At 43.6% G+C, this 15,915-nt stretch overlaps 1 protein-coding gene and 1 non-coding gene across 15 annotated transcripts in view; both read left to right on the top strand.

Annotated features, from left to right (window-relative positions):
- Pum1 (pumilio RNA binding family member 1) overlaps positions 1–15,915 on the top strand; it is a 117,430-nt gene that overhangs the window by 75,641 nt on the left and 25,874 nt on the right. For 6 of the 14 annotated variants that reach the window (XM_021201304.2, XM_021201305.2, XM_029539991.1 and 3 more), the window contains 7 exons: positions 1,363–1,456; positions 3,633–3,734; positions 7,077–7,228; positions 9,672–9,810; positions 11,701–11,844; positions 12,840–13,136; positions 14,183–14,419. In XM_021201304.2, the coding sequence (XP_021056963.1) occupies positions 1,363–1,456; positions 3,633–3,734; positions 7,077–7,228; positions 9,672–9,810; positions 11,701–11,844; positions 12,840–13,136; positions 14,183–14,419 (1,165 nt within the window). Of the gene's footprint in view, positions 1–1,362; positions 1,457–3,617; positions 3,735–7,076; positions 7,229–9,671; positions 9,811–11,700; positions 11,845–12,839; positions 13,137–14,182; positions 14,420–15,915 lie in introns of all 14 variants that reach the window. The other 8 variants (XM_029539984.1, XM_021201301.2, XM_029539985.1 and 5 more) reach the window with 4 other exon arrangements.
- On the top strand, positions 9,894–9,966 carry LOC115064288. Its single transcript, XR_003844130.1, has one exon. It is a non-coding gene; the product is annotated as a small nucleolar RNA SNORD103/SNORD85 (small nucleolar RNA).

A 15,915-nucleotide genomic window follows, 5' to 3' on the forward strand; every position in this document is an offset into this window, starting at 1 on the left:
CCTGTTCCGGGGGAGCTGAGTCTTTCACAAATACAGGCAAAACACAAATGTACATAAAAGAAAAATAAATTATCAAAATAATTTTAGGCTTATGTGTATGAATGTTTTACTTGCATGTATGCATGTGCGCATACACACACACACACACACACACCTTTACCTGGTGCACACATAGGTCCCGGGATTGAACCTGGAGCAAAAGCAGCAAGTGCTCTAATCAGCTGAACCATCTCTCCATAACTGTTTGAGACAGAGGTAGGGTATAAGGCCACAGGATTAAATCTCTATTGTGTACATTAACAGTAAGAATAGTTTCAGTGGTAATTTTGCCGAATTGAGGTGATGGCACCCTCCATTGTCTTTTGATAAATAGGGCTGTAGTTCAAGGTCTGTACTACCTGTTAGATATCACTAAGTGATGTGAACTTGGCTGTTGATGGGTACTGTAGAAAGAACAGTTGGAAGCTGTGTTCTGGGAATAGGGCTATTTAGCAATTTGTCTCTGGAAGAAAACCTTTGAGGCTCTTTACAATCAGGCTGCTAGCTTCCCCTTTCTTAATCACTCTTCATGATAAAATGTTCCTGTTCCTGTTCCTTGCATAGTAAATATTTATTAAATGAACAGGTGATTGCTGACTGTGGATATTTTATATTAATAGGTACATTCATGGGATCATTTTAGTGAGAAGTGTAAAATACGTTCTCTTTTTCCTGTGAATTAAAATTTTGTGTGCAGGTGCAGATGCCACCAGTCCAGTGTAGGAGGTCAGAGGACAGCTTGTAGGTCCTAGGAATGAGACTCAGGTTGTTAGGCTTAGTTAGGAATCTTGCTGGTTCAGTGAAAATTTGTCAATAGCTGCGCTTCTGTCCTTTTCACTGTCCAAGAAGAATAAGATTAGGAGACCCTGAAACTCCCAAAGCCAGGCATTTCTCTTAATTCATTCACTAGAGAGAACTGCTACTTTAGGAAGGTATGCAAAATATTTTTCCTAGAGAGTAAAGCAAACTTTTCTCATCTTCTCCAAAGCATGACTAAGACATCACTTGGTCTTAGAAGCTGTTTGGGTAGACTCTAACCTTGGGGTCCCATGGAAGTCACTCTGCAGTGTTCTTACCTGACTCTGAGGTGCTAGTCACTCTGTGCTAGACACTTGAGGATTTTTCATATGTGTGTATAGCAGGAGTTTAGGAAAGGTGAGACATAGGACCAGTCTCTGGAGAGGGTGAACTGATAGAGGCAGTTAGAGGGAATGGGTTCTGAGGCATTACTCCTCCAGGAGTGGGGCATCATGTGTAACAGAGGCTATGAAACATCATCTCACAGGACAGTTCTCTAACTATAACATCTTTCTCTTGCCCCAGCTATTCCAAAGACCCAATGCACTTGCTGTTCAGCAGTTGACAGCTGCCCAGCAGCAGCAGTATGCACTTGCAGCAGCCCACCAGCCTCACATCGGTAAGTCCTTAAGCCCATGTCTCTTTCTACCTAGGAGAGGTGGATGCTGGGAAAACCAGTAACTCTCACTAACATCAAAGTCCATCCTAACACCTGGGAGGCAGAAAGAGTTTAGAGGATGCCACGGGTCCCAGGCCAATCTGATCTGTGTGATAGATAATAATACATCTGGGGTGAGCCTGGATTAGACCGCGATTCCCTGTGTCCAAAAAAGGAAAGTCAAGGGTAGATGGAATTTAAACAAATGCCTTCTACAGAGTAAGTGGCCTCTTTCTTGTATCCAGTTATTTCTTGCCCCATATTTTATTTTTGGTGTACTAGACTTGAACTTATAATACTTCTCTGGACTCTATTCCTCCCGGCCCCCAAATCAGAATTTAAATAATTTACTAGAGAAATGACTACTGAGACCACTTGGTAAGGTTTCAGGCAACAGTGCTGGTGTGTGGTGATGCACACATTTATCACAGAACTTGGGAGACAGAGGCAGGAGGACCTCTATGAGTTCCAAGCCAGCCAGGGCTACACAGTGACATTCTGTCCCCCAAAATAAATAAATGACTAGATTTCACACCTGTGATTAGGTTGTTGCAGCTGTGAATAGACCAGGTTAGCTTCTAGGCTTACTCAACAGCAGGCAGTGCTTTTTTTCCTTTAAGGTCCATCTTCCAAGTCTTCCTTCTTGTCATGAGTTTGGTAGGCATTTTAATCTTCACTTTGACCTTTCTACCTATTTGGATCTTTATTTTTAGATCTCTCAGACAGGATCATGGTGTAGTCTCAGCTAGACTTAAGACTTAAGTTCTCCTGCCTCAGCCTCCCAAGTGTTGATATCACAGATGTGACTGCTGTGCCTGGCAGCCCTGCCAGACCTTCTTAAGGGTTCTTCAAAACAAAGTACTTTTAGCTGTAACTAAGTGGGAGGAGAGATTTCTTTTATTCTTGGTTTAAACGTAACAGAAATGAGCAGAAAGGCTATGGCAGCCCTGGGTGTGGTGGGCAAGGGAGAAGAGGGTTTAATCCTACCCTAGTTGCCACAAGACCTGCCAGTGCTGTGTACATGTAAATTTTCATTAATACCAAAACTCTTTTGAAGCATTGTTTTTAGTAGAAATAATTCCTCATTTAATAAAAGTGTTTTGAAACAATTTTAATAGTAAAATTGAAAATTAATATGATTTTAAGACTTGGAGATGGAACTCAGAGTATGCACAGAGGATTCAGTGTCTGCACAGGGCTCTGGATTCAATCCCGTGTAACACAGACAATAAAATTAATTCCTAAGAGTCTGTCCAGCTGAATTTAAAACTGTAATAGGGGCAGGTATAGTTTGGAGGTAGAGAGGTTGCCTGACATTCAGGAGACTTGAGTTTAATCTTAGCCAGGAGACAGTACAAAAATGATATATAAACGATTTGTTGCAAACATTTCTTTAGTAAATATGGGAGAGGTTGCCCATAATGGTCTAAATTAGGCATTGTAGTTCAGCACTTTGAAGGTTGAGGCAGGAGGGTTCAAGGCCAGCGTAAGCTACACAGTGAGACCCCCCCCATTTCATAGAGCCCGCCAGGACTGGGGAGAAGCTTGGTAGGTGAGAGTGTTTACTGGGCAAGCAAGAAGACCGAGTTCAAATGTGCAGCACTAACCCGAAGGCAAGTAGATCCCAGCTTTGGGGAATGGGAACAAGAGGATTCAAGGAGCTTGCTGGCCTGTGTGACCAAAATGGCAAGCCTCATGTGCAGCAAGACAACTTGTCTTAAAAAATAAGGTAGAAAGCCTTAGAGCTATGGATCTCAACCTTTGGCCTCTCATGTCAGATAGCAATGAAATAATTTTATGGTTGGGAGTCACCACAACATGAGAGTTAAAGGTTCTTAGCGTTAGGAAGTTTGAGAACCACTGCCATAGAGGAAGGCACCTGTTGTCTTCTCTGTCCTCCTTGTGAGTACACACAGATACATAGACACACACAGACACACACTGACTTAGATAAATGCCACTATGACCTTTTATTGAGGTTATATTATCTTTGTCAAATTCCTCTTTACTCTCAGCCTTTTCTCTCTTCCCTTTTGTCCCCTTCATCTATAGCCTGGAATGCCAGCCAGACTAGAGAGGTGTGTAGTAGGGCTGCAGTTTGGTCGTTTGTTTTTACTGACAGGTATGTTTCCAGCAGGTTTAGCTCCCGCTGCGTTTGTCCCCAACCCATACATCATCAGCGCTGCTCCCCCAGGGACGGACCCCTACACAGCTGGATTGGCTGCAGCAGCGACACTCGGTGAGACACGTGCTGCATGAGGGATTTGCTCACTTGCTAGAAAAGTCCTTTGAAACCGGCATGCCTTCTTTCTACTCTGCCAAAACCATGTCTCCAACAACCTCCTGGTTTTAGTGCCAGTCCCTTGTCAGTCATATTTCTCTGCTTAGCTATTATTGTCCTGTTCTGTCTAGGAAAATAAGGTGGTCACTTATTTTGTCCCACAGTAGCTTTCGTCCACAGAATTGCTTGTTGATAGTGCAGGGAATTTGCTCAGCTTTTCTGTTGGTTCCATAGGGAACTCACTGTTTCCTTACCTTCTCATTGGTTCCATAGGAAGCCCACGGTTTCCTTACCTTCTCATTGCTTTGTGGCTTTCCCTTCCTCTAAATTGCATAGCCTTTGAGCACAAGTCTTAGCACTTTCCCCTTGGATTTCTCTTCTCCCTACTCTGAAATGTGGCATGGTACTGTTATTCTCACTCACAGCTCATCATCAGCGCCTGAGGAGATGATGGTTGGTCCTTGGGATTAGTGCTACAAAGGAGCTCTAGTGTCAGAATTCTGAAGATTGGCTGAGCTGGCTCATCCTCTCTCGATGACTTGTGTGTGTGAGGCTTACCAGTGCACTGCTCTTTTATTCTTGAATAGTCACATTGGCTCTCAAGATACACCACAGCCAGCCCCGCCTGATTTCAGGTGCCTTACTATACCAGCTTGGGCCTCTGCCTCCAGATAGTAATCACTGTTTGTGCCTGGCATGACCTGATTTTATTCTGGATTAGCTGTTGTCTTTGTTGCTGACAACTTTTATTTGCTTGTGGATGGATTCACAATAGTCTTTTCCTTCCCTGAACTTTGAATTTTTTTTTTCAAAGTCAAGTACCTTTCTCTTTTTAATCTGTGTAGCACAGTTGTTGTCTCAGAGGGGCCATAAATGTTAAGTGGCTTCATTTCAATGAGGACAAAGGCAACAAACAACCTCTGAAACTGTTGGGGTACACACCCGTGTAAGTTACACTCTTTTCAACTAGTTTCAATGTAAGATTTCAGTGACTAGAGTGTGGTTCTCAGTGATGATGTAGAGAATCTCCCCAATTGTCTCCCTGATTATGGTGGCAGCCCTGTCAGTACTGTGACCTTGCCTGGCCCCCGCTGACGTTTGCCACACCTAAGTGCTACGCACTGTCCTTGGTGCTAGTCTCTCTGAGTTTTTCATCATCAGGGTGACGAATGTGTAGTTAATGAAATGATAGGTTGTTTACACATCACCTAGACTAAAGATGATTTAAATAGAAGGGAGGATTTTGTTAACACAGAAATTGAATCAGGAATTCTGGTTAGCCAGTTTCAGCTAAGCACTCTAGGGTGTTTAATTTCAACCACATGACCAAGGTCCAAGTAGTAGGAGTACTAGCTCAGGGATTAGAAGGCTAAGTGTAAATACAGTTTAGGGTGCTGTCCTTGCAGGCCACACTCATCTTCTTAAAGGTCAAAAGGCCATACCCTTAACCTGGCACACCTGCTGTGTGAACAAGAAACCCAGGCACTGGGACAGTTTTCTTAAGTGCCTTTCTCCCCTCCCCCCGTGGCTTTCCTTACCTTACTAGTCTATCAGTTGTCAGGTGAGTTTGGAAACTGTCATTTTCTTTAACTTGGAGACCAGGCTTTTGAATTGTTTAGGTTCTGAAAAGTCAACAAGGCACTTTAGTCCATATACTTACTGTAAGAAGATGGTCCATGGGGCTGGAGAGATAGCTCAGCGGTTAAGAGCACTGACTGCTCTTCTGAAGGTCCTGAGTTCAAATCCCAGCAACCACATGGTGGCTCACAACCATCCATAATGAGATCTGATGCCCTCTTCTGGGGTGTCTGAAAACAGCTACAGTGTACTTAGATATAATAAATAAATACATCTTTTTTTTTAAAAAAAAAAAAAAGAAGATGGTCCATATTGTAACACATTTCCTCAACACAGTGGGCATTCTTGGTCATGGTAAGCCATAGGCATCAAACAGCACCACCTAGATGGAGCTTAGCATTAGGCAGTGATGCAGTCTGACTTGTGGTGTAGAACCTTGCCAGTGTGTGCTGGTTTATTTTTGTTTAATGAGAAGCAGCTCCTTTGCCAGCACAACTGTACTATTTGGAACAGCTTGGAGCCTAAATGCAAGGCTGCTCACTGTTAGTCATGCTGCATGTGCTTAGCCTTGTGCAGGGACTGAGGAAGAAGGCATGTTTAACCAGACCCCAGGAGCTGTCTTTGAACAGTTTCTTATTTTTCCTTCTTGTGTAAGTTCTTTAAATTATGTAAACTCTACTTAGACTATTTACTCTTTAAGTCCCATCGCTGTCTTGAGAGTGAATTCACATCTTTTTTGGTTTTTTGGTACCAACTGCAGCATCAAATTTTGACCTAGACTTTGACCCCACCGGCTACTCTCCTAGCTACCTTATTACGTTCAGATCTGTGGCTTTGCCTCGTGTTGTGGACTTTGGAGCTGTCACTTCTCAGCAGAAAAGGTGAACTGTTGGCAGAGTTGAGTTTGTCTGCTGTGGTCAGTGGCTCTGGTGAGTCAGGGTTAGGTGCACTGTGCTTTTGTCAGTAGCCGTCAGCTTGAAATGTTAGACTGTGTGCTTGTTATATTGAATAACGCTGTGACTTTAAACATGGAAAAAATAGTCAAAGATTTTTGAAATTGTGTATGGAGGTCCAGTTATGAGAAGGGTCATAGATTGCATCTGGGGTTAGTGATGCAGGGGCTTGGTAGCCTCAGCTAGTCCTCAGGTGACTGGTAAAGGCAGAGCACAGCTGTAATTTGTTCTTTTCCTTTCTGTTTAAGCTCATGCACTTTCTATGTATTCCTTTCACAGCAAACTTTGATGTCTACAATGCATCTTTTCTTTCTCATGGGGTAAACATGACTTCTGGCTGGATATGTTGTTTCACGTCTGTAATCCAGCACTTGGGAGGCTAAGGAAGGAGCAGCTCTAGCTTGAAGCCAGACAAGGCTACATAGCACAGCCTTGTCTGACAAATAGCTCTCACGGTGTCTCCTGTTTTTAAGCCCTATTCCTTCAGTTCCCCTCCCAGCCTCTCTTTTCAGTGGGTTTCTCACTTTACCCATACATGTCTGGCTGTAGTGCAGCCTGGCTTCAGAAGAGGATCGAATACAATATCTCAATCCCTCCCTCCTCTTTCATAAATACTGACTAGCACAAATCTTTGTGTTCTTTATTTTATTTATTTATTTATTTATTTATTTATTTATTTATTTATTTTTTGGATCTCACCTTTTAAGATCTGAATAATCCTAAGATCACACTTGTAAAATTTCTCTTACTTTTCTCTGGTTCCCTTTAGGCCCAGCTGTGGTTCCTCACCAATATTATGGAGTCACGCCATGGGGTGTCTACCCTGCCAGCCTCTTCCAGCAGCAGGCCGCTGCAGCTGCAGCAGCTACAAACTCTGCTACTCAGCAGAGTGCTCCACAGGCCCAGCAGGGACAGCAGCAGGTAAAGTCTCTGCTGTGAGGGTGGGCGTGGTTTGATGTGTGCTAGTGACAGACCAGTGAGTGCTTGTGAGTGCATCTGTGTGCAAGCGACTCACAGCTGATGTTGATGTCTTCATGAACACAGGGTTCCTGTCTGTCACAGATGTTGTTGCTCTTCATCATAAAGTGCTGAGTGCCTGTGTGTACGTCCACATACTTGTTCCAGTGCTCATTTAGCTGATACATTATTGTTGTTATTAGTCTCTGGTGTCATTCTTCAGGAGCCAGCCACCTTGTTTGTTGAGACAAGTATCTCTCACCCATATTTGGTATTCACCAATTAGGCTGGGCTATCCAGCCAGTGAGCCAGAATCCCTCTCTCTCTTCGTGGCTGACACTGGAATAAGTCCATGACCATATACTGTGTGGGCCATGGAATTCTGGGTCACATGCTTGGGCAGCAAACACTTAAGGACTTTTTTCAAAAATGCCCCTCACCCCCCTTTTCATTTTTTGAAAGAGGGTTTCACTGGATATTCTGAAACTCACTGTGTAGGCCATTTTCTCAACTCAGAGATCTGTTTGTCCTTGCTTCCTGAGTCCAGGGATTAAAGGTATGGCTCACCATGCCCTGCCAGAATGTCAGAGGAGGTTCCAGGATAGCTGGGGCTACACAGAGGAGCTGTCACACACACACACACACACACACACACACACACACACACACGATTTAAGAGGGCTTAGGTTCCAAGGGGTTAGAGTTTATGATGGCTGAGCAAAGGTGGTTGCAGCTGAGAGAGAGAGAAGAGGCAGGGAGTGTTAGTCCATATCTCAAAAAAGCATACTGGGAAACTCCAAGCTCACCCTTATTGGCTATTTCCTCTAACAAGACCACACCTCTTAATTCTTTGCATTTTTTACCACCTGAGACAGAGTCGTCAAACAAGAACCTATGGGACCTATTTTCACTTGAAGCTCCATCCAAGATGTTGTGGTTTAGAATTTTGTGCTTTGGTTTGGGAGTTTGTTCAGTTGGTATTAGCTCAGTGTTTTCCTAGCACGTATAAAGTCCTGGGTTCTATCCCTAGCACCATGTACAACTGAGCATGGTGGCATGTCTAGTGGAGATAGGATGGTAAATAGTTCAGAATCGCCTTGAGCTGCACAGAGGTTAGAGATGGCTGTGCAGTGTGTACAGATACTTCTCCTAGGTGCTGAGACTGCCTCCTGTCTGGGCTGATCCCTCTTAGTCCTTTTTAGTCTTTTGTCACCCACGTGACAGAACTCTGACATTCACTATGTTTTCTTCCTTCTTTCAATTTATTTACTTTTGTTTTATTTCTAAGAGTGTTTTGCCTGCATGCATGTATGCACATGTGTCCCCTGGTATCTGCAAGGCCAGAAGAGAGCATTGGCTCTATTGGAACTGGAGTTGCAGCTGTTGTGAGCCACCATGTGGGTGCTGAGAACAGAACCTGGGTACTTAAGAGTTCTTACTGTTAAACTAGGCTGTCTCCCAGCCTTATTTACTAGAGTGCACATGCTTTGCCCGCCTTGCTTATAGTTCTTATTGTCTAATCTATGGTAAGGGCTAATTGATTAAAGAGCAATGCTGTATTAGTTTTTTTTCCTCTTCTCTTTTGTTTCCCTCCCTCCCTCCCCCCCCTCCTTCAAGATGGGGTTTCTCTGTACATCTGCCTCCTTAGTGCTAAGATTAAAGGTGTGTGCCACCACTGTCTGGCATAATCTACTGTTTCTAAAGGTTGTACTTAGAACAAAGTATACCAGAATGAAATTTTACCAAATGATGGATAAATTGAATTTTTACCCTAGTAGCCACACCGTGTGTTGAAACCATTATAATAAACATTTTATTCCTGGCACTGGTGGCACACACCGTTAATGCCAGCACTTAGGAGGCAGAGACAGGTGGAGCTCTGAGTTTGAGTTCTACAGAGTTCCAGGACAGCCAGCTTGCTATCAGTTTGACATTTCTGTCAGAAATGGTAACCACTGGATGAGTCTGAAAAATGCCATGGCTGTCATGGGCTCAGTTTTAATTACACCTGACTGAAGCTTTCAATGACAGCAAGAGGAAAACTTAATTAGCTGGAGTCGAGCATGAGCCAGCTAGAGGTTACCCACACAGGAAAAGTGACCATGTTGAAAAGCTACCAGCCTTCCAGCATGCCTTCTAGATGATTGCCCAAGGCTTCCATGAGTATTTAAATTTAAACTCTTCTTGAGAGTACATTATATTTATGTATTTATTTCACAAGTAATTTAATAGTGTAGGATAGTAGGTAGAATATACCAATGTAAAAGTAAAATTGTGCCCCCCCATACCTACTTACTTATTCATTCATTTATTTATTTAGCTCTCATTTAAAAGACTGACTCTAGTAGAGCATGTGGCGTGTCCTCTGTAACTCCTGTGAGATAGCATTTCTGTTTATTATTCCCAGGTTCTTCGTGGAGGAGCTAGCCAACGTCCTTTGACCCCAAATCAGAACCAGCAGGGACAACAAACAGATCCCCTTGTAGCAGCTGCAGCAGTGAATTCTGCTCTTGCCTTTGGACAAGGATTGGCTGCAGGTATGCCAGGTAAGATTTGCACTGATGTTCCTAATAGTTTGTGGGGCCAAAAAAGTATGAATTGAGGGAGTGTTTTTGGCTTAGGATTGGGGACTGGCAGGGATGATATATACTTGCCCTCACTTAGACCAGAGGTCGATGATGAGAGCTTTGTTCTGAGCCAGTCGTTGGTCATCGCGGTTATCTGAACACCTGACGGATGTGTATGTCCGTACATGTGAGAAGGTGAGCTTTGCTTTGTTGGTCTCTTTTTGCCTCAGGACTTAAAGTGGACCGAGCGCTCATCCTGCTTTCACAAGTCTTTGGCTTTGGTCTGAATGCCCGTGTATTTGAGCAGCTTGACTGAGAAAGAATTTCTGCTGTTCTCTTAAGTAGCCACCATTTGTATCTGTAGGGTTTCTAAGTGTTGTTTGGCTACCCACTGAGTTGTAAATACGTTCATGTGTCACCAGTGTCTGTTGGTCTTTTTATTGCCTTGTTGGTGAGCATTGAACATAGATTAATGTCATGTTCTTCATTGAAACAGGTCCTTAATTTTGTGACACTTGCTTGTCCGATATAGCCATTTATAAACTGAGATGCCTCAACTTGTGTATTTTGTTACTTATCTCTGTTGTATTAGGTCTCCTGTGCATGTGCACACAATTCTTACTAAGACCTGGAGATGCTTAGTAGCAGTGAATAATTTTGTCAGTTGAACCTAGCCTAGCTCTTCTCGCTGAATGTGGGATATATAGCCTGGATTACTATGTGGTATGCAAATATTGTGGTAGTTATACTCATACTTTGGCTACTTGTTTAGTAAAGAAAACAGTACATTGGTCTTGGCTAGAACTTTGGAATGGTATTCCCTATCCTAAATTGACCAACAGAAGAGAGTGCTCCTGTCCCTTAAGTGCAGTGACACCCTTGTCACTCGGCTTTTCTTTAATTCTCCCAAGGCTTTTTATAGATTGGGCAATTAATGCTCAGAGATTCAAGGCATTTCAGCTGTGTAAGTGACAGAGAGCCAAGTTGTACATCCAGGTCCATGTAATCCCAAAGTTGAATTTGTCTTTATTTATAATAAGTTGGTATCCAGTTACACATTTTCCTTGTGTAATTCAGAAGTTCCTTTGATTACTGTGGATTGCAATACCCATGTATGTGACTCTAGACTGGTTAGTACTGAATCTTGTTTGTACCATAAACAATATGAATTCAGTGCCCGGTAGGAGACTGGTGTCTGTCTTAGTTACTTTTCTATTCCTGAGATAAGACACCATGATTAAAGCAACTTAGAGAAGAGTGAGTTTATTTGGGGCTTACAGTTTCAGAGTGCTAGAGTCCAAGTCATAATGACAGAGAAGATGGCAGCAGGCACGGTGCCGGAGCAGTAGTTGAGCACTTCCGTCTTGATCCATAAGTCTGAGGCAGAGAGAGCTAAGTAGAATGGTGTGAGCTTTTGAAACCACAAAGTCAGCCTCTTGTGATAACACCAGGAAGGTCAAACTTTGTAATCTTTCTGAACAGTTCTACTGCCTGGGGACCAAGTATTCAAACATCTTAGCCTGTAGAGACCATTCTTATCCAAACCACCCCGCAGCTGAGAGCGCCGCCTGTGGACTGTAGTAACTGGGACATGAGCAGCCTCAGTCCTCGAGTGCTACAGCCCCTACCTACACTGATATGATAGTCCGGTAACCTAGGTGCTGTCACTGATGGGCAGGTGGCATTGGTAGGGAGGTGGGACTGGAGTACTGTGAACTTTCATCATGTCACTTAGAATGGCCATGTGATTTAATGCTCACTAATCATTTATTGGAGGAGTTCCCACCTAATACCTTGCACGGTGGTGAAAACGGTGGCAGCGGAGACGAACCAACATGGTTTCTGCTGTGTGCTGCTTACTCTCCCCAGGTTATCCAGTCTTGGCACCTGCTGCTTACTATGACCAAACTGGTGCCCTTGTGGTGAATGCAGGGGCCAGAAATGGCCTCGGAGCTCCAGTCCGGCTTGTTGCTCCAGCCCCAGTCATCATTAGCTCCTCAGCTGCACAAGCAGGTGAGTGAGCTTCGTTTTGGAGAACTCTAGTGAGGGAGCTAAAGGGGAAGGGTGGCTGACAGTGATGGCCTTCAGATAGGCTCTGATGGTCCTTAATTGGTAAATTCTCTATTTTTTTAACCCCATAATCTTTCAAAGAGAGTCAGAAGCTGCAAGGCATTTTGGTAGATTCAGATTCTGTTGGTGATTGTGTGGCACCTGATTAGATGCACTGGAAATGGCACAGCAGGCAGCATTCAAAGGCTAACGACATATTTTTTTGTCATGTCTTACCCCCACCCCACCCTGGCATAGGGTCGGAGTAAAACTGTGGGGACCCAGAGGACTGTCATAGCAACGTATTGATTGACAGTGCGGAAAATTTGGATTTTTAAGCTCTTTACATGAGGGATTTTTTGTTTGTTTGTTTGTTTGTTTGTTTTAAATGAGAGTCAGCTGCTTGTGTTTGCACACACTTCTGATTCTAGTTCTTTCGAGACAGAGGCAGGTGGAGCTATCTCTTGAGTTCATATTCCATACCAGTCAGAGTTACATAATGCAATCCCATCCCTAGATGTGTAGGTGGGTGGATGAATGAGAGTAGAGGGCATATACGAAAATATCTGCATGTTAAAAGAAGTGTAGGACTGAAGGACTTAAATAGATGGACAAAATAGTTTCATGAAAAAAAGTCTCATGTGGGAGTAAGTATAGAATTTAGGAGTTTTAGGAAGTTGTTGTATTTAATGGGTCTATATAATGCTTGAGCCACTTTAAACCAGCTTCTAGCGTAAAGAGCTTGTTGTGTGGAATTTTTACTTCAAGTCCGTAATAGAAACAGACAGTAAAAGCTTCAGATGTAGGCATCAAAATGGATTTGCACAGTTCTTTATAAAGTCTGTGTCCGCCTTGAAAAGATAATGTAGCATTAAAAGTATTTCTGAAAGTGGCTACAGTAGAGTCTGGGTATGTGGCTAGTACCTTCTCAGCCTAACGCTGTGCTTCCTTCCTCACAGCTGTTGCAGCGGCTGCAGCTTCAGCAAATGGAGCAGCTGGTGGTCTTGCCGGAACTACAAATGGACCATTTCGACCTTTAGGCACCCAGCAGCCCCAGCCCCAGCCTCAGCAGCAGCCCAGTAACAATCTGGCTTCCAGCTCTTTCTATGGCAACAACTCTCTGAGCAGTAACTCCCAGAGCAGCTCCCTCTTCTCTCAGGGCTCTGCCCAGCCTGCCAACACGTCCTTGGGATTCGGAAGCAGCAGTTCCCTTGGTGCCACCCTGGGATCGGCCCTTGGAGGGTTTGGAACAGCAGGTACAAGTTAGGCTGAGAAGCTGTTTAAACGATTTTTAATGAGATTTATAATCTTTCTGCAACCCTGACAGTGCATGACACCCTGCACAGATACCACAGGCAAATGTGGACCAAGTCCCTGGCAGTCTAGCCAGCCCACCTAACCTTTGAGATGTTGGACTATAGAAGTTATGCAGCCAGGGCCTCTTTAAGGTCCATGTTCGCGTTGCTACTTACTTATGTTCACTTTGTCAGTTTGTTTCAGGTCGTGAAAACTAGAGAGAGGTTCTTTGGGCATTAGGGAGCTTGTGGAGGGGACTATAGCAGTGAAGACATTAGGCTGAGGGAGAAGGAATCAGAAGGTCACAGGCTGGGTGCTCCACATTCAGACCTGTGCCCGGGGCTTGGCTGGAACATCTTAAACAATTAGGCATTTTATCCAGTGTTTTGAACATTGATAAGGGAGATGCTGTGGAACATTGGGAGGAAGAATGTTAGACCAAAATATTTGTTTTGATGGGAAAAGAACGCAAGAATGTAGTCTGTGGACAATGGGATCCGTGGAGTGGTTATCAGCAGTGTGATTTCAGAACAGAACTGCATGTCTGAGAGAAGGTGCACTAATCAGAGTTGTAGGCTAACAGTAGCTCCCAAAGGTGACAGGCCTGCATTAGAAAGTTTTGTGTAGGGGGCAGTGCCCTGCCTACACATTTTTTTTTTCCTTCCTGTATTCCATTTTTCTGCTAGAACCTTTCAGTTGATGAAAGGCATTCCTTTTAGGCCATTTCCTTTTACTTTCCCGTAGCTCATGTGGCCACCAGGGCTCTTTAACTTGCCCCCATCCCATTCTTTCTGACACTAAAGGAAGGTAAATTTGCCATATTTGTGTGATGGCTTGAATAGCTGTTAACCCAAGCCATGTCCTCTTTATGACGTTAGCTGCCCCTAGAACTGCTACACATTTGCGGTGGTAAGGAGTCTGGATCAAAGTGTTAGGAACAGGCCACTGGGCTTGTTCTTCAAAGAACAGGCCTGTTCTTATCTGCATTGTTTTAATTCCATTTTAGTTGCAAACTCCAACACTGGCAGTGGCTCCCGCCGTGACTCCCTGACTGGCAGCAGTGACCTTTATAAGAGGACATCGAGCAGCTTGGCCCCCATTGGACACAGTTTTTATAGCAGCCTTAGCTATTCCTCCTCTCCTGGACCCGTGGGCATGCCTCTCCCTAGTCAGGGACCAGGACATTCACAGACACCACCTCCTTCCCTCTCTTCACATGGATCCTCTTCAAGCTTAAACCTGGGTAAGAACCATTACTCTAACACCACCTTGAACGCTAGAAGTCTCTTGCCACTGATGACATTTCAAGTACTTTGCATAAGCAAAGGACAGTCCCTTTATCCTAGATGTGTCCTGGTGTTCTGTGCCTTTGATAGATTCCTCAAGTTGCTCAGGTTGTACCTGTAGCTTCCTAGCAGTTGGGGATTGCCTAGCATCTGGATACACCTTGTGTATTCACTCTGTCCTCAGTGTGAACATTTTCTCTTGGGCAAACACAGTAAAGTCATTGCAGGGAGGCAGAAGGACACTGAGGCAGAAGAATAGTTACTAGTAAAGCCCTGTGATGATAGCTCTGAACATACTGCTAAATTTCTTTTAGGTTCTCCCCCCTCCCCTGTATAAAAGTTAGTAGCTTCACAAAGCATTTTATTGAAATTTTTTTTGCCAGATTTTTAAGTATTAATAAGTACTTTTAAAAAGTTCAAACATATATATATATATATATATATATATATATATATATATATATAGTCTGTTAATAAGTAGATGAAGATTCTAAACAGCAGGCTTTAAGAATATAGGAAAATTACAGTTGTAGCACTGGGCAGGGGTGCAGAGTTCTTACCTAGACACGAGGCATGCCCCCCCTCCCTCTCGTTGTCTCTCAGGTATGGATTTCAAGGTACTGATTTATTTCCCAGATGGGAAAAGTTGAATTAGAGAAGTGGAGAGCACATTTTATGAGCAAATGGCAAGGTGAGAGTGTTGTTATTTTTGTGGTGGTGGCTTTAAATGAGAGTGTCCTGAGCAAACTGTCAAGAATGCACTTGCCAGAAGATTCTGCCATTGCCTAACATGTTTAAATGTGGCTTCAGGGACTTGGCAGTGATAACTGGATAAAAGTGAATAGCATGATCTCATTTGGAGAGACATTTATGCAAATCAAGAAAAGTCTGATAAAGTCTACAATAGTTATTTTAGAACAGTTTGAAGGAAGTGATGCATGCAGTTGTGTGTGCATAGGCATGTGTGTGCACACACACATGTTTTCTGAGGTGGAGAAAACTTGGAAGGCCATTCTTACTGACTTTGTACCATGGATGGGTGAGTGGCTAGGGCATGCTGTGTGGCAGGGTTTTTTTCTAGCATCAGAACGCCTGGCTGCAGGAGGCTGAGGAGGGTGATGGGCTCCGAGACTCTTAACTTCCTGGGGTGGGGTGGGTAGCACCCCATTCCACGTGTGGGGAGCCTTCTCAGAGCTTGAGTAGTTTGCTTCCCTTGTATAAGATTTGAAATTTTTTAAAAATTCTCAATCATTCATTTACACTGTATGACCTTTTTATATGATGTGCCCAGTATATCTTTTTTAGCCAGCACATTGTAACTAAAAGTTTTGCTGAGTTGTTTGTGTTGTTACTGATGTTGGCTTATTTTTAACGTTTGGGTGTTTTACCAGCATGTATGTTTTTGTACCATATACATTTCTTGTGTCCAAAGAGGCTAAAAGAGAGGAAAAGA

The sequence above is a fragment of the Mus pahari genome, chromosome 6 (genome assembly GCF_900095145.1).
Source record: "Mus pahari chromosome 6, PAHARI_EIJ_v1.1, whole genome shotgun sequence".
In the NCBI taxonomy this organism is placed as follows: Eukaryota; Metazoa; Chordata; class Mammalia; order Rodentia; family Muridae; genus Mus; species Mus pahari.